The sequence below is a fragment of the Mytilus trossulus genome, chromosome 6, assembly GCF_036588685.1.
Source record: "Mytilus trossulus isolate FHL-02 chromosome 6, PNRI_Mtr1.1.1.hap1, whole genome shotgun sequence".
In the NCBI taxonomy this organism is placed as follows: Eukaryota; Metazoa; Mollusca; class Bivalvia; order Mytilida; family Mytilidae; genus Mytilus; species Mytilus trossulus.
The window spans coordinates 41,166,807-41,194,798 of record NC_086378.1 but is presented as its reverse complement, the minus strand read 5'-3'; the positions used below and the strand labels follow the sequence as shown (position 1 = coordinate 41,194,798).

General features: G+C 32.6%; 1 protein-coding gene across 2 annotated transcripts in view; it reads left to right on the top strand.

The window, feature by feature from the left end:
- Positions 1-27,992, top strand: part of LOC134721349 (ranBP-type and C3HC4-type zinc finger-containing protein 1-like) — a 244,662-nt gene that overhangs the window by 117,495 nt on the left and 99,175 nt on the right. For both annotated transcript variants that reach the window (XM_063584289.1, XM_063584290.1), the window contains exons 6-7: positions 468-655; positions 2,976-3,149. In XM_063584289.1, the coding sequence (XP_063440359.1) occupies positions 468-655; positions 2,976-3,149 (362 nt within the window). The remainder of the gene's footprint in view (positions 1-467; positions 656-2,975; positions 3,150-27,992) is intronic.

The following is a 27,992-nucleotide window of genomic DNA, read 5'->3' as shown; positions in this document are numbered from 1 at the left end:
CTATGTTGTGTCACAATTCAAATTCAGAGCTGTTTCCATACTTGCCCCAATGTTTAGGATTCAAACTCTGCGGTTGTATAAAGCTGCGCCCTGCGGAGCATCTGGTTGTAGTTTAGGTAACCAATACATAGATGATATTAAACTTATTGAATTGTAATGAATGTGAATGTTCACTTATTGAATCGTAATGAATGTGAATGTTCACTTATTGAATTGTAATGAATGCGAATGTTCACATATTTAAATTCTAAGATCATAGCTGTTTTGCAATTTGTTGTCCTTATTCTGCTATTAATTATAGTTTTGAGGCAATGTAGGAGTCTCCTTATGGGGTCTGTAGTAGGTAAGCCTGTAATTTTTAAAGATGGCCTATAAGATTTACCAACTAGCACACCATTACAAAAGGACTTTAGAATAGGATAACTAAAAAAATAAAAAAAATAAAATTATGTTTCTTTTTACTACAGGTTATGTTGACACTGTGATGACTGAACCAGGTTTATCTCAGAATCAAATGAAGGAGTTGCCATGTTCTAATGCAGAAATGATTGGAAAACCTTCTACATCTCCAACACCAAGAGAATTTGGTAAAGCACCAGCCAAGAAACCACAACCAGCAAGAGAAGAAGCAATTGCTAGTGCATTAGATAAATCAGTAATTAATTCAAAAGTCTTATAACATTTAAAATAATAAAAAAATCCAGAGGCTTTTGATGCAAAAAAGTCTTGAGAGTAAAAAAAAGCTCCTAAGTTATACACATTTCAGAATAATTTACGATCAATTTTAATCAGGGATGTCAACAAGTACTTGAGTATTGGAGTATCACTTTGTAGTACAGTGTATTGAATGCCATGTCAACCTCATTTCGAGTGTCATTGAACAAGGTTAAGTTTTGGTTGTCAATTTCATATCTCTGATACTATAAGAAATAGGTCTAGTATATTTGGTGTATAGAAGGATTGTTAAGTGTTCATGTCCAACGAGCAGATGTCATCTTACCATGACCTCATTTTCATGGTTCAGTTGTCAAAATTTAGTTTTAGTTTTGAGGTCTATTTTTTCACACTATATGCAAAAGGTCAAGCTCAGTTGACCTGAAATAAAAAAGGCAGGAAAACTATTATAGCAACTTATCGTTATTAATTTCCACTCAGAAAATGGTAATATTATAGAAATAGTTTGTATCAACAACTACGTTAACAGAACAAACAAGTTTTATGGGATGCCAACATTAAAAAAAATATTATACTGCTATTGACAAGAAGACCCGATTTCAAAATTCCATGAAAAGATGGCGTTTTAAATCGAAAACGAGGTCGGTGACCCCATTATTTTATTTGCTTATTTTCAAGCTTTTATCTAGCCTAAAGTAAACCTAAAATATAAAGAAGTTATTATCGGTAGATCTGAATAGAAGGATTTGTTTTTAATATGCACCAAGGTGAGCGACACAGGCTCTTGAGAGCCTCTAGTTTTGTATATTTATCATGACAGACCAAGTTAGAACTTTGTTCAGGTCTGATGATTTTGTGAAGAGTTATGGTCCTTTGATTTACAAAATTCACTAAAATTATCAGTGTCTTGACAACACTTTTATTTGTCATTATTGCAAATATTGATTTGATAGTTAGTATTTCGTTTCATCATAACAAGTAAAAGTTCAAGTTTGAATTTTTTCCAGTCTGATGATTTTGTGCAGAGTTATGGTCGCTAAAATAATCAGTTTCAACAAGTTTTTTATGTCCCATTTTATGGGCATTATATATTTGGTCTGTGCTTATGTACGTCCCAAAGTTAGTTTTCGTTCTCTTACCTTAATTTGCCTCAACTTAATGTTAATGTATTATTAAACTTATACACAACGCTAATTAACAAAAAATACAGAATAAGTATGAATAATGGTTGCGTCACTTTAACCATTATATAGTTATTCTTTTACAAATGTAAAAATAACTGAATTATTCCTTTCTTATCTTTTATTTTAGTCTGCCTCAAACGAATGAATTGAAACTTAAACATAATGCTTATAATCACAAAATGGTCATTTATTGCTATCATGTAGTCGTCGTAGTCAGCGTCGTCTAAAGACGTTAGGCTTCTTGATAATAACTTTATAATAAGTAAATAGAAATCAATAAAAAAAGGTTTATATCCAATAAAGGAAGGTTGTGATTGATTTTGGGGGTTATGGTCCCCACTGTTTAGGAATTGAGGGCCAAAAAGAGGGCCAAAATAAGCATTTATGTAGTTTCCAGACAATAACTTGTTTGAGTGTATGAATCTTTCTGAAACTATACCACAAGTTTCCATACTATAAAGGGATGGTCAGGATTGACTTTGGGGGGTTATGGCTCAAATCATTTCGAAATAAGGTGCAAAAACAGTGGAAAAACCAGAGGTTTTCTGGTTAAAGGACAATTGAGACAATTGAAAAGCAGTGTAAGGTAGGTAATCAAAATCAATTTAAAAACCAATGTTTGAATAACTTCCTTCCACTGCTTGTAAATGATGTATAGAGGAAGGATGATGGTCATGAGGTAATTAGCTGTCAAGTAATTTTAGCAGTTACTTTTATTTATTATTAATTTTAGCCATGACTATGTGTGTCCTTTTATATTTTAAAACTTTTACGATGTATTAAAGTGGGTAATTATGGTTGAAAACTCCATTAGAAGTTTGAATTGAAATACTGACTTGAGGGAAAGATTTTTTTTTGAATGAGGGAAAGGGTAGAGGTAAAAATTGGAGGGGGGCACAATTTTTTTTTTTTTGGGGGGGGGGGGGTATTTAATTTGCAACATCATGGTATTTTGCACTAAAGCAAAAAATTAAATATAAATTCAAATCATATACTGTATCAAGCGTGAATATTGTGTCTATTTTGGCCCCATCCTTTCAGTCTCTGCAGTCTTATCCAGCTGTGCACAGCGATGCAATTTCTTAATTTTCAAAAGATAATATTTGTTTTTGATAGGTTGGTTGGCATTGTCAAGCATGTACATTTTTAAATCTTCCAACTCGTCCTGGGTGTGAAATGTGCTCTCAACCAAGACCACGAGATTATAAGATACCAGATAATTATATCATGTCCAAAGAAGAATTAGAGAGATTACAAAGAGTACAAGAGGATGAGCGGAAAGCACAACAGGTATGTACTATCACATAGCTCACTCTTAAGTTTTCTATGTTGTGTTTTGTAGAAGACTGTAGTTTATCTACTGGTTAGTTTTCTTTTTTGACTTGGCTAATCAGTTTATTGTTGACTTTCAAGTTTGTTTATTCATTTGATATATTCCCCGCTCCTTAATTTTGTTAGTGTAAGATTAAAAAGTCTCTTTCATTATCACTTTACATTCATTATCAACCTTCATATGGAACATCTTTTTAGGAAAGTTTGCTATAGCTACTTTCCTTAGGCGTTGGTCTCAACTTCCGGTGAGACAGACTATCGCAATTTTCTGCTCCAAGATAATGTAGTACTAGTGTTCGAATTCTGATTCTTGGATATTTTGAGTTGCTACTCTTTTGAAAAATTACAGCTTGAATAAAAAAGGAATGAATGTTCATCGACAATACAGATGAATTTAAATTCATTTTGCAAATAAGTATCACAAACAATACTTTGCGGATAGGCATTGGCTGAAGAGAAAATCAATAGAAATCAATAGAAATCATGATTGAACATTTTCCTGCACTATTTTTACTATGAACGATATTTACAACTGTATGCGAAAACAAGTTGATATTTGACCAAGTTGTTGAATAATGGTTTGATTTAGGTTGCACTTTGTAAATACAGCTGTTTCTCAAACCACGCCTCTTTTGGAGAAATTCAGAATATTCTTAGAAAATTAATTTTGTTTACATACTGGTTCCCAGTTATGCTCTCAGTGTTCCATCTCATAGAGACATAACTTGGGAATGTTACCAGTAAATAGTTTTAGCCGTAAAAGGACTTGCTATGGGAAATTGCATTGTCAATATTTACAGAAGTGCAATCTTTATTTTAACAATACACAGGTGATAGAATATAAAATAATCGATAATTATATGGCTTATGTCTCACGCCAAGGACGAGTAAAGGTAAATACCGGCTTTAATAGAAAAGTGCATTGTTTTTGTCAAACTGACCTGCTGACATCGATCTGAAAGTTTTGATGCCAAAAACCATTTGAAAACTTTTAATTCAGTTATTTAAATACTAGCTGTTTCACATTCCAATGTGGATATATGGACCTCCACTCGTTAAGCATGCTCAAGTGGATTAAACTGACATTGTCTTTATGACAATTAGTATCATAGCATCCGTATAATTTAAAAGCAACCGAGTCATCATCTACTTCTTAGAATATTATAGCTCAGTGCATCTAGACCGAGATCAAGCTAAAAGAAATTATTAAAAGGATTCAATAACATTTGTCCATGTACTAGCAAAATGATTTTCTTAGTGCTTAATGCAGTGGCGGATCTTGAACCTTTTATCCTCACACTTTATTCCTGTGGCAGTATGATTCTTTAAGATTGACACAGAGGCAATGCTAACTAGTATATAAAATAAATGGCTTAAAAGAAAAATCTCAAATGTCATTGCCTCAATGGTAAATACACAGCAGCAACTAAAATGTGTTACAGGATGAAAGATCCTCAGATCAACATTGTATGAATCTAGTGTATATAAACTTTTTTTCCTGAGGTCATACTACTATTGTTATGCCCCAACCATATTGAGTTTTATCCTTGTTTTTGTCTGTAAGTATGTATGTCCCTTACTTGAACGTACTATGTCCATACATCTCAAAATTGATTTCTGTTCTCTGACTTTAGTTTGCCCTAAACCAAATGTTATGAAACTTATTCGCAATGCTTATAAAACCACAAAACACAAGTCAAGTTTGAATTCTGTTGGCGTCACTTTTACCATTCTAGATGTAAAGGGGTGATTTTTTCAGTATACCCTATCACGTATACATGGTATATATGTTACAGTGAATTTGTATAATTAGTGATTATGTAGAATCACTGGCTAGTTTAGGGATTATATATAATCACTAAAATTTTCAGGGATTATGTATAATCACTAGAAAAAACGATAAAAAACACAATATATTAAAACAATATGCTTCATATCTGTTTCTATCACAATATTCACGTTTAAAAAACTTTTCCTTCACATATCGAATCAAAATTTTCGACACACCTTAGAAAAATAAAGTGGTCTGTAAAACCATCTCAAGGTAGCCCGAAAAAAAGGGAATGAGCAACCTCGAAACTATTCGAGCAAAATACCTTGTTTTGTGGCCAGGCAATATTCTTTTTCAGACTTTTTGCGAACAATTGCCAATGATTACGTTTTTTGGGTTTCCCTTTTCTTTTTTCCCTGCATAATTGCTATGAGAATATTACGTCAAATGCCAGCTTCCTCTAAAATTTTGTTCTATTTATCAATCCTTCAGTTCTGCCTGTTTTATCATCATGACATTTAAGCTCTCTCAGTTTGAATTTTCTTGTTCATTTGATCAAAAAATACCCCAAACAAAATAATAACTAAACCACAAAACAGATTTTCCATCATCTTCTTTGCCGCAAATAACAAGCTCTGTGGATTTACAAATAGAACATGAATATCCATTTGACGCTGACTTTTTTTCATTAAGCAACAAACAATACATGTAAAGTTACTGCTATAAAGGGAAATCAATGTTTATTATTATTAATTTTTAAGTCTTCAACTTTATCTCGAAACCCTGTGTTGGTAATATATTTAAGATTATCCTCTGTGTTTAAAAAGCAAAATTATTTCATCTGGCAAGGAATATGAAAGAAAAAAAATATAATTTGTCTATAGTATTTGTTTTTTAACAAACAAAGCATCCTTACATTATTGATAATCCCTGAGATCATATTAGGGAATATGTAGAATAATTATTAAAATGTTCAGTGATTATGTAAAATCACTGGTCATTTTTAGGGATTATATATTATTACTAATGATGTCAGTGATTCTACATTTACCCTGAAAAATCAGTTATTCTACATAATCCCTGATTATACAAATTCACTGTACAGTATATACCCTTATATATTAGTTTGACTTGTAGCCTTATTGGGTTATGCATTTATAAGGTGAACATATAAACGGTCTTTAGTTTTAGAAGTACAGATAAAACAAAAATGTGTCCATAGTACACGCATGCCCCATCTGCACTATCATTTGTCACTATCAAATGTTCAGTGGACCGTGAAAATGGAGTAAAAACTCTAGTTTGGCATTAAAATTAGAAAGATTATATCATAGGAAACATCCATAATACTAAGATAACGAGGTCCAATTTGTCAGCCGTCATGGGGTAAAAACGACAAATCAAAGAATTCAATTATATATATATCCAATATAGGACAATGGTGTTGATTAAAAATTACACCACTCCAGACCCTTTAGTTTTCCACATAATTTATATTGCCAATAATTAACAAGTTCTGGGTCGAATCAGATACCGATACAAATAGTATATTAAACTGTTACCTATTACCTTATCTGTACGTTTCTCATCTGACAGGCGCACCACCAAACGGTGTATTTCGGATTTTGCTATATACACGGGTCATTATCACAGGGTTGACACTACTTAATTCAATCATTGTCAAATTGTTCCCTAGTGTAGTATTTTAAGCCAATCTAATTAAAATTAAATCTCTCACTCGCTCATTTTTATACGACCGCAAATTTTGAAAAAAATTTCGTCGTATATTGCTATCACGTGGGCGTCGTCGTTGTCGTCGTCGTCGTCGTCGTCGTCCGAATACTTTTAGTTTTCGCACTCTAACTTTAGTAAAAGTTAATAGAAATCTATGAAATTTTAACACAAGGTTTACGTCCATAAAAGGAAGGTTGGTATTGATTTTGGGAGTTTTGGTCCCAACATTTTAGGAATTAGGAGCCAAAAAGGGCCCAAATAAGCATTTTCTTGGTTTTCGCACTATAACTTTAGTTTAAGTTAATAGAAATCTATGAAATTTTGACACAAGGTTTATGACCACAAAAGAAAGGGAGGGATTGATTTTGGGAGTTTTGGTTTCAACAGTTTAGGAATTAGGGGCCAATAAAGGGCCCAAATAAGCATTATTCTTGGTTTTCGCACAATAACTTTAGTTTAAGTAAATAGAAATCAATGAAATTTAAATACAATGTTTATGACCACAAAAGGAAGGTTGGTACTGATTTTGGGAGTTTAGGTCCCAACAGTTTAGGAATTAGGGGCCAAAAAGGGACCCAAATAAGCATTTTTCTTGGTTTTCGCATCATAACGTTAGTATAAGTGAATAGAAATCTATGAAATTTAAATACAAGGTTTATGACCATAAAAGGAAGGTTGGTATTGATTTTTGGAGTTTTGGTCCCAACAGTTTAGGAAAAAGGGGCCCAAAGGGTCCAAAATTAAACTTTGTTTGATTTCATCAAAATTGAATAATTGGGGTTCTTTGATATGCCGAATCTAACTGTGTATGTAGATTCTTAACTTTTGGTCCCGTTTTCAAATTGGTCTACATTAAGGTCCAAAGGGTCCAAAATTAAATTTAGTTTGATTTTGACAAAAAAATAATCGGTTGGGTTATTTGATATGTTGAATCTAAAAATGTACTTAGATTCTTGATTATTGGCCCAGTTTTCAAGTTGGTCCAAATCGGGGTCCAAATTAAACTTTGTTTGATTTCATCAAAAATTGAATAAATGGGGTTCTTTAATATGCCAAATCTTACTGTGTATGTAGATTCTTCATTTTTGGTCCTGTTTTCAAACTGGTCCAAAGGGTCCAAAATTAAACTAAGTTTAATTTTAACAAAAATTGAATTCTTGGGCCTCTTTGATATGCTGAATCTAAACATGTACTTAGATTTTTGATTATGGGCCCAGTTTTCAAGTTGGTCCAAATCAGGATCTAAAATTATTATATTAAGTATTGTGCAATAGGAAGTCTTTTCAATTGCACAGTATTGTGCAATGGCAAGAAATATCTAATTGCACAATATTGTGAAATAGCAATTTTTTTTTAATTAGAGTTATCTTTTTTTGTCCAGAATAGTGAGCAAGAAATATGTTATTGCACAATATTTTGTAATAGCAAGATTTTTTTTAATTGGAGTTATCTTTCTTTGTCCAGAATCAACTTAAATCTTTGTTATATACAATATACAATGTATATTCACTTTTTACTACCAACTGATAAATTTAAATATTCTTTACCATTCAGTGATAACAAGCAGTTTTTTTTACATCTTAATATTTTATGATGTATTTAAATGAGTAGTTATTGTTGCAAACTCCATTAGATTATTTTAATTGAGAATAGTTTTGGAATAAGGGAAAGGGGGATGTGATTAAAAAATTGGGTTCAATTTTTCTCATTTGAAATTTCATAAATAAAAAGAAAATTTCTTCAAACATTTTTTTGTGAGGATTAATATTCAACAGCATTGCTCGAAGAGAAAACAAAAAAAATAAGTTCATGAGAACACATTCATTCTGTGTCAGAAACCTATGCTGTGTCAACTATTTAATCACAATCCAAATTTAGAGCTGAATCCAGCTTGAATGTTGTGTCCATACTTGCCCCAACCGTTCAGGGTTCAACCTCTGCGGTCGTATAAAGCTACGCCCTGCGGAGCATCTGGTTTATGCTTGGTAGCTGCATGGGCAAAAACCACCTCGACCAAAAACTTTAACCTGAATGGGACAGACAAACGAACGAACGCACAGACCAGAAAACATAATGCCCATAAATGGGGCATTAAAAGTGATTTTTGGAAATTGCTGGCAAGACAATGGTTTTGTTTGAAAAATCAAAACTGTGATTATAGTTTGCATTTCTGTAAATATTGACAATGCAATTTCCCATAGGAACTCCTTTTACTGCTAAAACTGTACCACGTTTACTATGAAGTTTTGATTTTTTTTTATCCTAGAATTGAAAGTTCATTTGCACCACAATTTTTTTCAAAGGTCAAAATATAGGGCTGTGCGGCATATTTTCAACGTTTATATGGCCTGAAATTCTCAGAGTTTAAACTTACACTAACTACCCCTACCTCGAATGAAAGGTTACCACAGATTTCAATGTAAACAATATGCACGTGTTTATTTACTGGTAACATTCCCAAGTTCTGTCTCTGCGATATGGAACACAGAGAGCATAACTGGGAACCAGTATGTAAACAAAATTAATTTCTATGAATATTCAATTTTTCCCCAAAAGAGGAGGGTTTTTAGAAACAGCTGTATTTACAAAGTGCAACCTTAATACATATTTACACGTCTATAATCTATTTGAAACAATACACATAAACAGCTGCAAACTTTCCAGAGGTGCTATCTAGCACTTTGATTTGTCAACCCTTCACATTTATTTTGCAAAAGTGAGTCATAGTGATGCTGGATTCTTACGTTGGTGACAGTTCTCCAACATCTATATTTAGGTTATGTCTGAAAAGCTGTTGTCAGCGTCGTCCAAAGACAGGTTTTTAACCACAAAAAGAATGTTGGGATTGATTCTGGGGATTATGGTCCCAACAGTTTAGGAATTAGGGGCCCAAAAAAGGAGCCCCAAATAAGCTTTTTTGTAGGTTCCAGACAATAACTTGTGTTTTAGTGTAGGAATCTCTCTGAAATTATAACACAAGTTTCCATACTACAAAGGGATGGTAAAAATTGATTTTTTGGGGTTATTGCTAAAACATTTAGGAATTGGGGGCAATAAAGGGGGGAAAACTAGGCTTTTTCTGGTTACAGGACAATTAAGGAATTTGAAAGCAGTTTAAGGGAGTTATTACAATCACATTTAAAGAACAATGTGTTTAAATGAATAATTATGGTTGCAAACTCCAAAAGCCAAAAATTCAATATAATTTCAAATCATATCACCAATTCTAAATTCTTTGACTAGTTAATCTGACAGAAACCTTATGCAGTAAAACCTGTATAAAACCGACCGGCTACGGGACTATGGAAAAAGGCCAGTTTGGACAGTGGGCGGGTGTATTCAGGTTTCCTTTTTTGTCCGGAAGTTGATGAATTAATTTATGATGGCCGATGTATCGCATGTAAAAGTACTTTCTGATTGTAAATTGAAAATATTTAAATAAAAAACGTGAAGAAGTAATAACTTTGAAAGATCGTTGTTTTGAATCTCCTTAATTCATTGTTTATAGAAATTTATGAAACTTGTTGTTCCCCGAATTTTTAACTGTTTTTGGAAAATGACGCAGTCATTGTTCAACTACCGCCGACCTGAACTTCATTACATTTTTCTGCCTACCGCGCTTGGTTTCGTATTTACGTTTTCCCATACAATCTGGAATCTGCTTGTGTTATCATTAAGCATGATCATTGTGTAGTAATCAGCCAGGAACCAGTTTACACTCGGTTTCATATTTACTATTTTACAAACTAACTGGTTTCTGCTTGTATTCCACTACACTCTTGTAATCTTCAACATATTGAAGTTAAGAAGTATTATGTAGATGAAGATGTAGATGTAGACTCGAACAAAGTGTTGTAGTTTGACGGGAACCAGTTTAGAATTTGTAAACTACAAAACGTAATCGGTTATTGTTCATTCCGTTTTGGTGTTTCATACCGACTTATATGGTTTGAATAAGCTTAAGACCCTTCAAACATTAATGTGATAGGTATATTAAAGACTGTTTTACAAAAGGATTGAACTGTTTTACTTTCAAAGTCGTACTATAGTGATATCTGTCATGCACGGATTTCCACTCTCACCGGTTAATTTCTTCTTTTACACGTGCTTTTGAAACTTCCTGTTTAAACATCGCAAGTTTTAAAATTGTTTTTTGAGTGAATTAAACTTATTTTAACAATCATGAAGCGTTCCAGAATCATTTTAAAGTAGTTTCTTCTTCTCTTTGATGATGGAAAATAGGTTTTCTCAAGAAAATACCGCAAACGATCGCAGAGGAATTGAAACGTAAAAGTTAAGTCGGCACCTGGTTAAATTGGCATCTAGTCAAATCGGCACCTATTTGACGTCAATTCGGCATCCAATAATATTTGTTATAATATTTTCTATTCAATTAATTAATTACTGTTACCAAGTACATAGTGAATATGTTGTTGTGTATTTAGGTAAACAACGAAACGAAAGTGAATATGTTGTTGTGTATAAAGGTAAACAACGAAGCCCTTACCAAAGCTGTTGTTTTAACAATTAGACAATTATTAAAATAAAATGGAAAACTATGAGTCCCTTTCAATAAACTAAACTTTCATGCAAAATAATTGGCAAATTTAAGGTGTTTTTTTCAGTAAAGTTTTAACAGCATTAAACCAACAATCCTGTAAAATGGTCAACTGGTTAAAATAATGCAGAAAAATATCCAATATCTCATGTATTAGTCCAAATAATTATGACGTCTGGCAGGGCTATTTTATTTTAAAAAAAATAACATAGCCTTGCGGTCATAGGAAGGTGTTCCAGAATAAAATTTAAAAAGCCTTGCCAGACGTAATAATTATTTGGACTACTCATATATATATACATCATTAAAAATACACCAAAAAAGTCATTTAGTTGAGAGCAATAAATATATACAAAATGTACATGAACACCCAGAAATGTGAACGTTAGTATTTAACTCTTTTGCTTAAATTCTGAAAAAAATTCTGGCAACCCCTTTCTTATTTTTACTCTTTTTGCTTAAAATACTGTTAAAAATATATATTTAACATGGGTGACTAATTGACTATATCAGGTGTCGATTTCAACCAGGTGCTGATTTGTCCAGGTGCCAATTTAACTAGGTGCCGGTTTGACTAGAATTCTTTTACAAATGTTTGAAATTATCTCTACTCTACTCATTTGCGCCCAATTTTAATTCAAATTCAAGTTGAATAATTGGAAAATCATGGTTGTTGTTTTAAATTGCTTTGGTGTTAATACTGAATGTATTTAAAGCTTGGTATGAGTTAAACATTGAAGAATTTAAAGGAAAAACACAAAAGATAATTGTTTTTAACAGCTTGGTCCCTTTGATCTGAAACAACGAAACAATAAAACATAGAAACCAAAATATAGCAATCCCCTTATATAACCAAAACATGATAACATTTATTCAACACACAGAAAAAAACATAGTCAGAATATCACTTCATTTTGAAACAAGTCAATGAAACAAAGTTATAGCAATACACTTACCAAAACATGATTAAGAGTTATTCAACACAAAATAAGGATTATTATTATTTTTAACAATACGCTATCCAAAACATGATTAAGATTTTTTCTTCACAAAAAAAAATGCTGTCTCACTTTATTTTGAGACAATGACAACAATAGTACTTATAAGAAAACACTTGCTTACAGAGTTATTAAACACAAAACCAATTAAGATTGGGTGCGAACATGTAGGGTGTGAAAGTGTAAGGGGTGAACATGAGTGGGCGCAAAAGTAAATGGAAGCGAACGGACCAGGATTCAGACTATGTACCAGTGAGAAACATACAAGCCTTTCTGCGGTATTTATTTGTACAATTCAGGTAGTCTTGTCCTATTCATTTGTCTTAAAAAAAACAGCCAGTTGTCACCTTCACTCCACACACACACACATATACGAATATCAATTATATGCTTACGATACATGCTGCATTGTTAAACTAATTACGGTATGTGAAAATCAAGACTTGCATAAAAACTATCCCAATATTAGAGACAGTGGCGTCATTTTTCTTCAGAGCTTTCAGCTCTTTGATTTTACATATCGTTGTATGTCAAATAGACCTCGGTAGCATCAGTCTCGGACTTGTCAGTTCCACATTCAATTGTGGTCATTGGCATTGTTTTCATTTACATTTGCAACTTTTCATTCTTGCATTGTTTGAATTGTGACATGAGAGTTTTGTTTTACTTCCGTCATTCATTTCAAACGTTTGTATAGCCGATTGAATAAGCAGAACTTCATCAACGAAATATTATCAAGATCGCGTCATTGTCGCACAGTGTACCATACCCAAGGTTTGTTGTCATCCGGGTGTTCTTCATTATCAGGGTCATTGGTTTAGGGCTTCACAAAAGGGAACCCATGATTTAAAGACCAAACAGCCTATTCATTTCTACAAGTGATTTTTCCTTAAAATTTTGTGTGAAGGTATTTTATGATTTGGGGAACAAAATATGATGAAAAAAATTGGGGGTCACCGACTTAGTTTTGTCAGTATAGCAACCTCAGTTTCCTGTTTTCCCGAATATTAACATAATATTTGCTTGTTATCTAAACTCTCAAAAAAATGCTTTATATTAAACCTACAAGCATAATTCTTGTTTCATGTTAAACAGTAGGTTTGTATCTTTCAAATACAGGTTCAAGAGTTTAAGGCTCATATTGATTTGATCTTTAAAAATGTGATTTATTTCATTCCCGCCAAAAATTAAACGTAAAACTGAAAACCGTTTCCAGTATTAAAAAATATCTACCAGTGATTTCTTCATAAAAATTTAAAGAAGGAAAGTGCCATAAGTACTCTTCAAAATAAAGCAAAAAAAAGCGTATTTCACTGACCTTTCCAAAAAATTATGAATAATTTTCATGTTTTTTTTCTCGTTCGTTTTGAAGAAAAGAGTTGTCTTTCTTCAGAACATTGCATCTGACGTCATAGTACAAACTTTCCTTGCTCGCGCACTATTTGAAAAAAAAAAGAAATTGCAAATTGGACTTTTGAAACCCACATTTTAATTTCCAAGAGTAACAACTACTTTATTGTCCGGTAACACTAGAGATTAAGCATGTATCAGTTTCATCTTTATGATGTTGCCGGCCGCACAATATACAAACCTTCAGAAAAACCATCCGTCGGAATGGAAAATTGTTTGAAATAACCTTTCACGCCGCTTTTTTTTATTAGCTCACCTTGCCCGAAGGGCCAAGTGAGCTTATGCCATCACTTGGCGTCCGTCGTCTGTCGTCGTAAACTATTTCAAGAATCTTCTCCTGAAACTACTGGGCCAAATACTTCCAAACTTTAACTGAATGTTCCTTAGGGTATCTAGTTTATAAATTGTATCCGAAGTTTTGATCTATCAACAAACATGGTCGCCATTGCTAAAAATAGAACAAAGGGGTCAAATGCAGTTTTTGGCTTATAACTCAAAACCCAAAGCATTTAGAGCAAATCTGACATGAGGTAATATTGTTTATCAAGTCAAGATCTATCTGCCCTGAAATTTTCAGATGAATCAGACAACCCGTTGTTGGGTTGCTGTCCCTGAATTGGTAATTTTAAGGAAATTTTGCTGTTTTCGGTTATCCTGAATATTATTATAGATAGAGATAAACTGTAAACAGCAATAATGTTCAGCAAAGTAAGATTTACAAATAAGTCAACATGACCGAAATGGTCAGTTGACCCCTTTAGGAATTATTGCCCTTTATAGTCAATTTTTAACCATTTTTCATAAATCTTAGTAATCTTTTACAAAAATCTTCTTCTCTGAAACTACTTGACCAAATACTTCCAAACTTTAACTGAATGTTCCTTAGGGTATATAGTTTATAAATTGTATCCGAAGTTTTGATCTATCAACAAACATGGTCGCCATTGCTAAAAATAGAACATAGGGGTCAAATGCAGTTTTTGGCTAATAACTCAAAAACCAAAGCATTTAGAGCAAATCTGACGTTGGGTAATATTGTTTATCAGGTCAAGATCTATCTGCCCTGAAATTTTCAGATGAATCAGACAACCCGTTGTTGGGTTGTTGCCCCTGAATTGGTAATTTTAAGGAAATTTTGCTGTTTTTGGTTATTATCTTGAATATTATTATAGATAGAGATAAACTGTAAACAGCAATAATGTTCAGCAAAGTAAGATATACAAATAAGTCAACATGACCGAAATGGTCAGTTGACCCCTTTAGGAGTTATTGCCCTTTATAGTCAATTTTTAACCATTTTTCGTAAATCTTAGTAATCTTTTACAAAAATCTTCTCCTCTGAAACTACTGGGCCGAATACTTCCAAACTCTAACTGAATGTTTCTTAGGGTATCTAGTTTATAAATTGTATCCGAAGTTTTGATCTTTCAACAAACATGGTCGCCATTGCTAAAAATAGAACATAGGGGTCAAATGCAGTTTTTGGCTTATAACTCAAAAACCAAAGCATTTCTAGAGCAAATCTGACATGGGTTTCATTGTTTATCAGGTCAAGATCTATCTGCCCTGAATTTTCAGATGAATCAGACAACCTGTTGTTGGGTTGCTGCCCCTGAATTGATAATTTTACGAAAATTTTGCTGTTTTTGTTTATTATCTTGAATATTATTATAGAAAGAGATAAACTGTAAACAGCAATAATGTTCAGCAAATTAAGATATACAAATAAGTCAACATGACCGAAATGGTCAGTTGACCCCTTTAGGAGTTATTGCCCTTTATAGTCAATTTTTAACCATTTTTCGTAAATCTTAGTAATCTTTTACAAAAATCTTCTCCTCTGAAACTACTGGGCCGAATACTTCCAAACTCTAACTGAATGTTTCTTAGGGTATCTAGTTTATAAATTGTATCCGAAGTTTTGATCTTTCAACAAACATGGTCGCCATTGCTAAAAATAGAACATAGGGGTCAAATGCAGTTTTTGGCTTATAACTCAAAAACCAAAGCATTTCTAGAGCAAATCTGACATGGGTTTCATTGTTTATCAGGTCAAGATCTATCTGCCCTGAATTTTCAGATGAATCAGACAACCTGTTGTTGGGTTGCTGCCCCTGAATTGATAATTTTACGAAAATTTTGCTGTTTTTGTTTATTATCTTGAATATTATTATAGAAAGAGATAAACTGTAAACAGCAATAATGTTCAGCAAATTAAGATATACAAATAAGTCAACATGACCGAAATGGTCAGTTGACCCCTTTAGGAGTTATTGCCCTTTATAGTCAATTTTTAACCATTTTTCGTAAATCTTAGTAATCTTTTACAAAAATCTTCTCCTCTGAAACTACTGGGCCAAATACTTCCAAACTTTAACTGAATGTTTCTTAGGGTATCTAGTTTATAAATTGTATCCGAAGTTTTGATCTTTCAACAAACATGGTCGCCATTGCTAAAAATAAAACATAGGGGTCAAATGCAGTTTTTGGCTTATAACTCAAAAACCAAAGCATTTCTAGAGCAAATCTGACATGGGTTTCATTGTTTATCAGGTCAAGATCTATCTGCCCTGAATTTTCAGATGAATCAGACAACCTGTTGTTGGGTTGCTGCCCCTGAATTGATAATTTTACGAAAATTTTGCTGTTTTTGTTTATTATCTTGAATATTATTATAGATAGATATAAACTGTAAACAGCAATAATGTTCAGCAAAGTAAGATCTTCAAATAAGTCAATTTGACCAAAATTGTCAATTGACCCCTTAAGGAGTTATTGCCCTTTAAAGACTTTTTTCACAATTTGTTCATCATGTTGGCTTACTTTAAAAAAAATTCTCCTTTGAAACTGCTGTATCAATTTCAGCTAAACTTAGGCTAAATGTGTTTCAGAGTATCTAGTATAAATTTTATATTTTATTTCCTTGTATGTCAAGAAACATAGCTCCTATGGCTAAAATAGAACATAGGAGAAAATGATTATTTTTTTTGGCTTTTGAAGAAAATAGGACGATCCAAAGAACATTTAAATAAATTGAAAAGCCAAAATAATCATTGATGAGAGATTTAACCAAAAGAATTAAGGTGAGCGATTCAGGCTCTTGAGAGCCTCTTGTTGAAGTTCCCACATAAGCAGAATTATTGAAAATGAAAAAAGAAAATGAAAGATGGCACTGGTTAACTTACAGAGTATTTGACTAGTATACCACACTGTATGTACTTGGTTCTTTTTCGCGTCAATTTCAGACAAATCGACACTTAAATTAGAGGGATCATTGCATAAGGAACATGTTTACTAAGTTTTAAGTTGACAGGACTTCAACTTCGTCAAAAACTACCTTGACCAAAAACTGTAACCAACAAGAATGTGTCCAAAGTACACGGATGCCCACTCGCACTATCAATTCCCATGTGCAATGGACCGTGAAATTGGATAAAAAATATAATTAGGCATTAAAATTAGAAAGATAATATCATAGGGAACATGTGTACTAAGTTTCAAGTTCATTGGACTTCGACTTCATCAAAAACTACCTTAAACAAAAACTTTAACCTTAAGCTGGACAGACGGACGAACAGACGGACGGACAGACGGACGAACGGACGCACAGACCAGAAAACATAACGCCCCTTTACTATCGTAAAACTTTAACCTGAAGCGGGACAAATGGACTGGAACGAACGGACGCACACACCAGAAAACATAATGCCCATAAATCGGGCATACAAATAATTTTCACCTAACCTGTACACAATCGGCACAAACGAAAGACAAAAATCTACGCAAGTCAGTGAAGAAGAAAAAAATGAAATGCAGATCGACGCAATTATATATAAGACAAAATTTACATATGTGAAAGATTAGAATACAAATGAAATGCAGAACGGTGCAAATGCAAAAAGTCGAGATCAAAATTTACATTTTATTAATTTTTATTAGAACGAAGGTTAAATACTAGTATAGTGTAGTATGTGTCCATCCATTTGTGTAAAATTTCCACATGATAATAAAGTAGCGCGACGCATAATAGTTCCTCTTTTTCTTGGGAGACGTAGCGTACCTACGTTGCGTACACCATGTTGGAATCCGTGAAAAACGCGAAATAGGACGTTACAATTTGACGTTTTTTGATTGCTAGAAACAACGTCATAGAGCTTTTATGTCACTACCAAGTTGCGTTAGCTGATGCGCATAAACAATAGGCTGTTTGGTCTTTAAATAATACGATATAATTTCTTATTCCGTGATTTCAAAATAATTATCCACGTTACAACAAAATTCCTATTCGAAATATATTCGGAGTGTCTTTTAGTTTGATAAACACTTTTGTAGTTTTTATACGACAGCAAAATTTGAAAAAAATTTCGTCGTATATTGCTATCACGTTGGCGTCGTCGTCTGCGACGCCGTCGTCGTCGTCGTCCGAATACTTTTAGTTTTCGCACTCAACTTTAGTAAAAGAGAATAGAAATCTATTAAATTTTAACACAAGGTTTATGACCACAAAAGGAAGGTTGGGATTGATTTTGGGAGTTTTGGTCCCAACATTTTAGGAATAAGGGGCCAAAAAGGGACCAAATAAGCATTTTCTTGGTTTTTGCACTATAACTTTAGTTTAAGTTTATAGAAATCTATGAAATGTTGACACAAGGTTTATGACCACAAAAGAAAGGTTGGGATTGATTTTGGGAGTTTTGGTTCAAACAGTTTAGGAATAAGGGGCCAAAAAAGGACCCAAATAAGCGTTATTCTTGGTTTTCGCACAATCACTTTAGTTTAAGCAGATAGAAATCAATGAAATTTAAACACAATGTTTATGACCACAAAAGGAAACTTGGTATTGATTTTGGGAGTTTAGGTCCCAACAGTTTAGGAATTAGGGCCCAAAAAGGGACCCAAATAAGCATTTTTCTTGGTTTTCGCACCATAACTTTAGTATTTATAAATAGAAATCTATAAAATTTAAACATAAAAAATAAAACGAAGGTTGGTATTGATTTTGGGAGTGTTGATGCCAACAGTTTAGGAATAAAGGGCCCAAAGGGTCCAACATTAAACTTCGTTTGATTTCATCAAAAAATAAATAATTGGGGGTTCTTTGATATGCCGAATCTAACTGTGTATGTAGATTCTTAATTTTTGGTCCCGTTTTCAAATTGGTCTACATTAAGGTCCAAAAGGTCCAAAATTAAACTTCGTTTGATATTAACAAAAAATGAATCCTTGGGGTTCTTTGATATGCTGAATCTAAAAATGTACTTAATTTTTTTATTATTGGCCCAGTTTTCAAGTTGGCCCAAATCGGGCTCCAAAATTAAACTTTGTTTGATTTCATCAAAAATTGAATAGTTGGGGTTCTTTGATATGCCAAATCTAACTGTGTATGTAGATTCTTAATTTTTGGTCCCGTTTTAAAATTGGTCTACATTAAAGTCCAAAGGGTCCAAAATTAAACTAAGTTTGATTTTAACAAAAATTGAATTCTTGGGGTTCTTTGATATGCTGAATCTAAACATGTACTTAGATTTTTGATTATGGGCCTAGTTTTCAAGTTGGTCCAAATCAGGATCCAAAATTATTATAATAAGTATTGTGCAATAGCAAGAAATTTTCAATTGCACAGTTATAAATTCAGCAATAGCAAGAAATCTTCAATTCCACAGTATTGTGCAATAGCAAGAAATCTTCAATTGCACAGTATTGTGCAATAGCAAATATTTTCAATTGCACCGTATTGCACAATAGCAAGAAATATCTAATTGCACAATATTGTGCAGTAGCAAGAAATTCAACTTGGATTTGAATTGGAGTTATCTTTCTTTGTCCAGAATAGTAGTTGAATCAACTTAAATCATTGTTTTATACTATATACAATGTATATTCACTTTTACTACCAACTGATAGATTAAAACAATCTTTACCATTCAGTCATTGTCAGTGATAACAAGCACTTTTTTGACATTTTAATATTTTATGATGTATTTAAATGAGTAGTTATTGTTGCAAACTTCATTAGAAATTTGAAGTGAGATCAGTTGTGAAAAAAAAATTGGGGGGTCAATTTTTTTCATTTCAGATTTCATAAATAAAAAAAAAATTCTTCAAACATTTTTTTAAGAGGATTAATATTCAACAGCATAGTGAATTGCTCAAGGGCAATTTTTTTTAAGGTCATTAGACCACATTCGTTCTGTGTCAGAAACCTATGCTGTGTCAACTATTTAATCACAATCCAAATTTAGAGCTGAATCCAGCTTGAATGTTGTGTCCATACTTGCCCCAACCGTTCAGGGTTCAACCTCTGCGGTCGTATAAAGCTGCGCCCTGCGGAGCATCTGGTTGAATAATACAGCTCACTACTGTATACGTACGATGTGTAAACTCACGGTTAAGACCTGGCTAATTGATTATCCCGAAAAGCCATCCTGTATAAACAAATATGTTTTGATTGCATATCGATCAATATTGTTATTATTTTCAATTAATCAGACAAACCTGTTTTGATAGGTAATAATTGATGTAATTGGGTATTGGGACTGCATCATTAGACCGGAATTCGGAATACACAGGGTCAGGTTTATAAAGGGTATTTTGACAAAGAGTTTGAAGGGAATAAAATTGGAAAAAATGTGACTTTACTTTGTGGCCGGAATGGACAGAAATCCGGTTTATTCAGTGTCCCGTTTACTCAGGTTTGACTGTTTAACTGTTCAGGAATGAACCTCTGTTCTAGTATCCAGCTGAGCTCAGCGGGGCAATTTGTTTAAATGATATCTTTATTAATGATAAATGACATTTTGGATTTGTTCCCGTTTGAAGAATTTAGTGGTAGGTGTGTTTGTTATTGATTCTGAATGGACTAATTTTCTGAATGCTTTTTATAAAAAAAAAATGGATGAAGTGAACTTTTTCATTTACCAAATAATCTTTTTTGATAAAGGATATATTTCATTTATTAAAGAAATAATTCACTGAAGCCATAGATTTGTTGGAAAGGAGTACGGCCGATTTTGGCCTCAGATTTCATGTTCATCTGACGAAAGATTTTGGACACTTTTTAAACACTTAAGTGTCTATTTCAGTTGATTCAATAAGTTTGGGTGAATGATTTAAACTGATTTACTCATTAAAAACGCACTGATTTTAGCTTAAACATGAAAAATCTATCAAATATGCCAAAAAATGTCACTTTTCAGATGGTTTTTGTCAAAAATGAAAGTGGCCGCATCCGTGTTCATCCTCAACCTTACTATTTGTTATGTAATATCCTCAAATACAACTTACATTTAAATATTAAGAATGAACACACATGTGGCCACTTTCATTTAAAACGGAAACCTTCTTAAATTTAACAAAAATGTAAAAGATGTGAAAATTTCAGTAATTCAGCATGACTTTATGATACTAGTATCCGATACATGTGCATTGTATTGTCAAAAACAGTCCATAATTGTGTAGCACAAGCATTCTACTCTCCAATAAATAACACAAAGTATACACTTAACAATTTTGTAAAACTGCTTTATTTTGGGGCCAAAAAGGGGTCTTACTGGACGTACTCCTTTATACATGATATCCAAATTTATCCTGAGTGTTTGTGAAGGATAAGGCAACCGATAGCTTCACCCAGGCCAGCTGTAAATTCACTAAAATAATCAGTTTTTCACACTTTTTTAGGTCATTCTTGAAGATATTTTTATGATAATTAGTAAATAGTTTTATCATGACAAGTTACAGATCAAGTTTCAAAAATTCTAGCTATTCTAACTCCTTTACATAGTTATAATACTTTAATTATTAGTTTGTATGTGTTTAACATGCTGAAAAAGATGTTTTAAAAATTTTACTTTTTAAATGTAACTGAGCCATGGTAATTTGACCCCTCCCCCTTTTTACGATGAAAAATTAAAACTACCCTTATATATATACCATGGCTTCCAAAAAATATTTGAGCCAGCTGGACATTTTATATCTGATCCTGATTTTAATCCCTTAAGGTAGCACAATACAAAGATTTTTTTACTTCCAATCACTAACCTTTGAAATGCGGTAACTTTCTTATGAATGCATAGAAAATAATAAAAGAGGTATATATAGATAAATAAAAGATTAATCTTTTAAATGAATGCAATATTTTTATTATGCAATCATTATGTAATTAATTATTACGTAATTAGTGGCAAAATCTAGGTAAGTTTACTTGAATGAATTTAGCTCTATCATCTCTTTTACTATACAGAAAATCTTACGAAATCTTAATCAACACATCATGGGCTTCAAAAGGGTGTCTCAGATTGTCTTTATGGTATTCCATTCTCTCACAAATCTCTAATTAGTGTAAACATACTAACCACATAAAAGAAGATAATGTTTAATTAGCTGAAAAATTTGTTCTATACATTCTATCTGAAATCTGAGAAACCCTTTTGTAAATAATGGCCATAGGAACAACATATAATAAAATCAACCCTCTAGGGATACCTATGCAGAAGCTAATTTCATTTGAAAGTGGAAATTTGGTGAAAAATATTTTAGACACAGTTAACGTTATAATTGGTCACTTAGTTGTGGCATAATACTAACATTGTATTAATTTGAAAGAGTAATCTGTTAGCTATCCAAAACTACCATTTTTATAAATTTTCAAGCATTATTAAGAAAGTTACAGCATTTTAAAACTTGGGAGTTGGAGTTATAAAATCTCTGTATTGTGCTACCTTAAGACTTAGTCACAAAAGGCAATTAGGTTTATCAGATGGCAATTCCAATGATTAACATTAGATTAAAAAAAACGATTTTAAACTTTACTTTGATATGAATTTGATGTTCGGATGTAAACTGCTAAATTGGCAGTGCATCATTGACAGTATGCACACCAGCGTGCTCATAACTGTCTTAGACTATTTATTTGTGCAAAATGACAATGTCAAAAACTTTACTTTCGTTTTTAAAATCACATTTTCCTAAACCGGATGTTGACTTGACAATGGTAAAACCACAGGACTCGGTTAGCAGATTATAATTTTGTAAATCAATGTTTTATAATTTAATTTTTATTATTTCCTGTCTATTTGCATTACTGTATTAACGTATTTAACGTTGCCATCACTAGTTCTTTGTTTTCTGGCAATGTGCAGTTTACTATCCATATCCATAAACTGAAAAAACCTAAAGGGATCTAATTCGCCATCTTGAATTGCCTTCCCTACTTTAGATAAAAAAAATGATTAAAAATATTAATAAATTACTATATACATTACAACAGCCCTCATTTTCTTCCGAAATTGTTCTTCTATCATATGTATATTTTGATTTGTGGATTAACAGAACCCTTACGCAGCTTCAATTGCATTCGTGTCAAAATATTCAAATTTCCCGGCGAAAGCAACGTATCATTCGGAAACTTCCGGGTTGATGTGTCCCAAAAGTTTGGGATTGCTGCAATCTTCCAAAATATCAGAAATCTGTACTTGAAAGTTCTTGTGTCCTCATCCAGAACATCTTAAACAATTGTTTTGTCACCTCTGTGAAGATGCATCCATCGCTGTCGAAAAATCTTTTCAAACTGAATACCGCTGTTTCTGAAGCCCGTGCTAGTTTTAAAAAGTAGGCGTAGCCTTAAGTGTAAGGTCCGAAAAGGGTTATTTTACAGATTCTTATTAAAATAATTTCGATGTAAACAAACAAAAATATTTGAAATACACAATTTTTAACAGCGAAAGATACAATAGGTTAAAACAGATATTTCATATTTTTTGGAAAGTTTTGTGGTGTTTCGTAAATTATACCATAGTTTTTGTTGAAACCCCTCGGCAACCTCATTCGACTTCGTCTCGTGAGGTTAATGCGGGCGGTTTCAACAAAAGCTATGGTATAATTTACGAAACACCACAAAACTGTCCAAAAGATATGAAATATCTATAACATATTATTTATTATTTTGTATCTAAAGTAGGGAAGGCAATTCAAGATGGCAACTTCGATCTCTTTAGGTTTTTTCAGTATATGGATATGGATAGTAAACTGCACATTGCCAGAAAACAAAGAACTAGTGATGGCAACGTTAAATACGTTAATATAGTAATGCAAATAGACAGGAAATAATAAAAAAAATGTTTTAGAAACATTGATTTACAAAATAATAATCTACTAACCGAGTCCCTGTGGGTAAAACATGGACCATAAACGGATACGTGAAGTGAGTGAAGAAGCTCTTTCCTCAACAAAAGACTTGAAATGAACGCTAGATATAGGTATCGATGGTAATTTTAGCATTATACGGGTCGTATATTGATATGACGTTGGCGTCGTCGTCGTCTCAAGACACATTTGATTTCGCACTACAACTTTAGTTTAAGTAAATAGAAATCTATGAAATTTAAACACAGGGTTTATGACCACAAAAGGAAGGTTGGGATTGATTTTGGAAGTTTTAGTCCCAACAGTTTAGGAATTAGGGGCCCAAAGGGTAAAAAATTTCACTTTGTTTAATTTCATGAAGGATTTGTAAAGGATTTGTATAGTACTATACAAATCCTTGATTTCATCAACAATTGAATAATTGGGGTTCTTTGATATGCCGATCTAAATGTGTATGTAGATTCTTAATTGTTGGTCCCGTTTTAAAATTGTTCTACATTAAGGTCAAAAGGGTCCAAAATTAAACTTAATTTGATTTAAACAAAAAATTGAATTTATGGGGTTCTTGTATATGCTGAACATATGTACTACGATTTTTGATTATGGGCCCAGTTTTCAAGTTGGTCCAAATCGGGTCCAAAATTAAATTTTGTTTGATTTCAACAAAAAATGAAATATTGGGGTTCTTTGATATGCTGAATCTAAATATGTACTTAGATTTTTATACGACCACAAACATTTTGCTGTCCTATATTGGTATGACGGTGGCGTCGTCGTCTTCTTCCGAATACACATTGGTTTTCGCACTATAACTTTAGTTTAAGCAAATATTGATTTTGGGAGTTTTTGTCTCAACAGTTTCGGAATTAGGGGCCAAAAAAGGGCCCAAATAAGCATTTTTCTTGTTTTTCGCACAATACCTTTAGTTTAAGTAAATAGAAATCTATGAAATTTGAACACACCATCAAAGATGTGGTGCACACTAAATAACCAGGGTTATTATTAAGTACACACTATATGTTTCTGGCCCATTAAAATGCGCCATTTAAATTATGGGCATTATGTTTTCCGGTCTGTGTGTGCGTTTGTCCGTCCGTTCGTCCTGCTCTAGGTTAAAGTTTTTGGTCTATGTAGTTTTTGATGAAGTTGTTGTCCAATTAACTTGAAACTTAATAAACATGTTCCCTATGATATGATCTTTCTAATTTTAATGCCAAATTACAGATTTCATCCCATTTTCACGGCTCACCGAACATAGAAAATGATAGTGCGGATGGGGCATCTGTGTACTGGGGACACATTCTTGTTTATGTTATTTTGAAAAGACAGCAAACATATTAGTCATTTCTTATAATTAAATTCTAAATTTCATTTTAAACCAGCTTAAATCATGAAAGAATGTTGATGACGTCAAGATAACATGACATAATTATGTCTATGAGATGATAAACAAAACAATGTCAGCAAATCAGAGTACATGTTACATCCAAAAGTAAATTATTAGGTTATGTAACTTTCACAGTTCATTGACTTTTGATATTATTTATGTTTTTCATTGCAAACTAAGTATTGCTAGAATGCTAGCAACATTACTAGCAGATGAGACACATCTTGGTGTCAATAGTTAAATATAATAGAAGAAACAAAAGTTGAGGTTTTTTATGCCCAACCTACAATAGTAGAGAGGAATTATGTTTTCTGTTCTGTGTGTCTGTTCGTTTGTATGTCCGTCCGTTTGTCATACTGTTCGTTTGTCCGTCCGTCCGTCTGTCTGTCCCTTTTCAGGTTAAATTTTTGGTCAAGGTAGATTTTGTTGAAGTTGAAGTCCAATCAATTTGAAACTTAGTACACATGTTCCCTATGGTATGATCTTTCCAATTTAAATGCCAAATTAGATTTTGACCCCAATTTCACATTCCACTAAGTTTCAAGTTAAAGTATAAAATATTTTAAATTTGAAAAACAAAACAATCTCATTTCATAATTATGTTTTCATCAGTTTTTTTTTCTCTTCTGGCGACTTTTCAGGCTACTAAAGAGCGTCGTGCAAGAGAGAGAGAACCTGATGAAAACATATACAACGAAATGACAGAACAAGAGATTCATCAACTTCTTACCCTAAATGATCAAATGCAACATCAGATTTTGCAGTCTCGGCAAACTGGAGGACAAGAAAATGAATCTAATGGTGGTGTTCAGATTGCACGAGGAGGCATGCAACAACAGGAAAACTTGGAAAACATTCAATATACACTTCAACTTAGCCAGAATCTTGATTTCAGTCAAGAAAAGGATGATTCTGTTTAGTTTTAAACAAATGATTTGTGAAATTTTGATCAAATTTGATTTTTACTGATATTTCATCAACAGAATTATTGTTGTTTTTTGGTGTGTTGTATTGTCGCCATTTGAATTAGCTATTCATGTATTATTAAAAAAATGCCTGTATTCAATTTTGTTTAAAAAGTTACAGAACCAATCTTCTCCAAATTTGATTAAATCAGATCTGTTAAAAAATTATATTTTACTGATAATTATTTGAATAATGATGTTAAAATACTTTTAAATCTGCACAAAATTTTTAAACAACTTTTTTTCTAAGTATAATGATATGCTCAAAACTGCTGATAGGTTTTGTGCATTCATATTTGTATACTGTGACAAGTTTTGAGTATTCATATATATATATGTTAAAAGATAACCAAATAATTGACTTAGTAATATTTTCTTTAAAACAGTGTCAATAACATGAAAAAGTTAAATCACAAAAATACTAAACTTCAAGGAAAATTCAGAACGGAAAGTCCCTTATCAAATTGCAAAATCAAAAGCTCAAACACACCAAACGAATGGATAACAACTTTCATATTACTAACTTAGTACAGACATTTTCTTACATAGAAAATGGTGGATTGAACCTGCTTTTATAGCTAGCCAAACCTCACACTTGTATGACAGTCACATCAAATTCTGTTAATTTGACAATGATGTGTGAACAAAACAAACAGACATAATAGGTAAAAAAGATATGTTGTTTCCTGCAGTTAAATGTAGGTCAAGTTCAATTACCATTGAAGCTTTTCTCGTTGGTGAATTATGGTCCTTTTTAGTCTATACTTTTCTCATTAATTTGCGTCCGACATCGTCGTCCGTCGTCGTTAACGTTTACAAAAATCTTCTCCTCTGAAACTACTGGGCCAAATTAAACCAAACTTGGCTATAATCTCCATTGCGGTATATAGTTTTAAAAATATGTGGCGTGACCCGGCCAACCAACCAAGATGGCAACCATTGCTAAAAATAGAACATAGGGATGAAATGTAGGTTTTGCCTTATAACACTGAAACCAAAGCATTTAGAGCAAATCTGACATGATGTAAAACTGGTTATCAAGTGAAAATCTATCTGCCCTGACATTTTCAAATAAATCGGACAACCGATTGTTGGGTTGCTGCCCCTGGATTGGTAATTTTAAGGAAATTTTGCTGTTTTTTGTTATTACCTTGAATATTATTATAGATTGAGATAAACTGTAAACAGCAATAATGTTCAGCAAAGTAAGATCTACAAATAAGTCAATACGACCAAAACAGTCAGTTGATCCCTGAAGGAGTTATTGCCCTTTATAGTCATTTTCTACCAATTTTTCGTAAATTTTTGTGATCTTTTTCAAAAATCTTCTCCTCTGAAACTACTGGGCCATACTTAACCAAACTTAGCCACAATCATTAGTAGGGTATCTAGTTTAAAAATGTGTTGCGTGACCTGGCCAACCAACCAAGATGGCGGCTCTGGCTACAAACAGAATATAGGGGTAAAATGTAGATTTTGGCTTATCACTTTGAAACCAAAGCATTTAGAGCAAAACTGACACGTTGTTTAATTGTTTATCAAGTCAATATATATCTGCCCTGAAATTTTCAGATGAATTTGACAACTGGTCGTTGTGTTGCTGCAATTATGTTCAGCAAAGTTAGATCTACAAATTAGTCAACATGACCAAATTGGTCAGTTGATCTCTAAAGGAGTTATTGCCCTTTATAGTCAAATTTTTAACAATTTTTTACGAAATATTTCTTCTGGAACTAAGGGCCAAGCTTATTATAGTTAGACAAAATTATAAGTAGCGAGAATGTTCAGTAAAGCAAGATCTCCAAATACCTCACTATCATCAAAACACAATTTTTCCA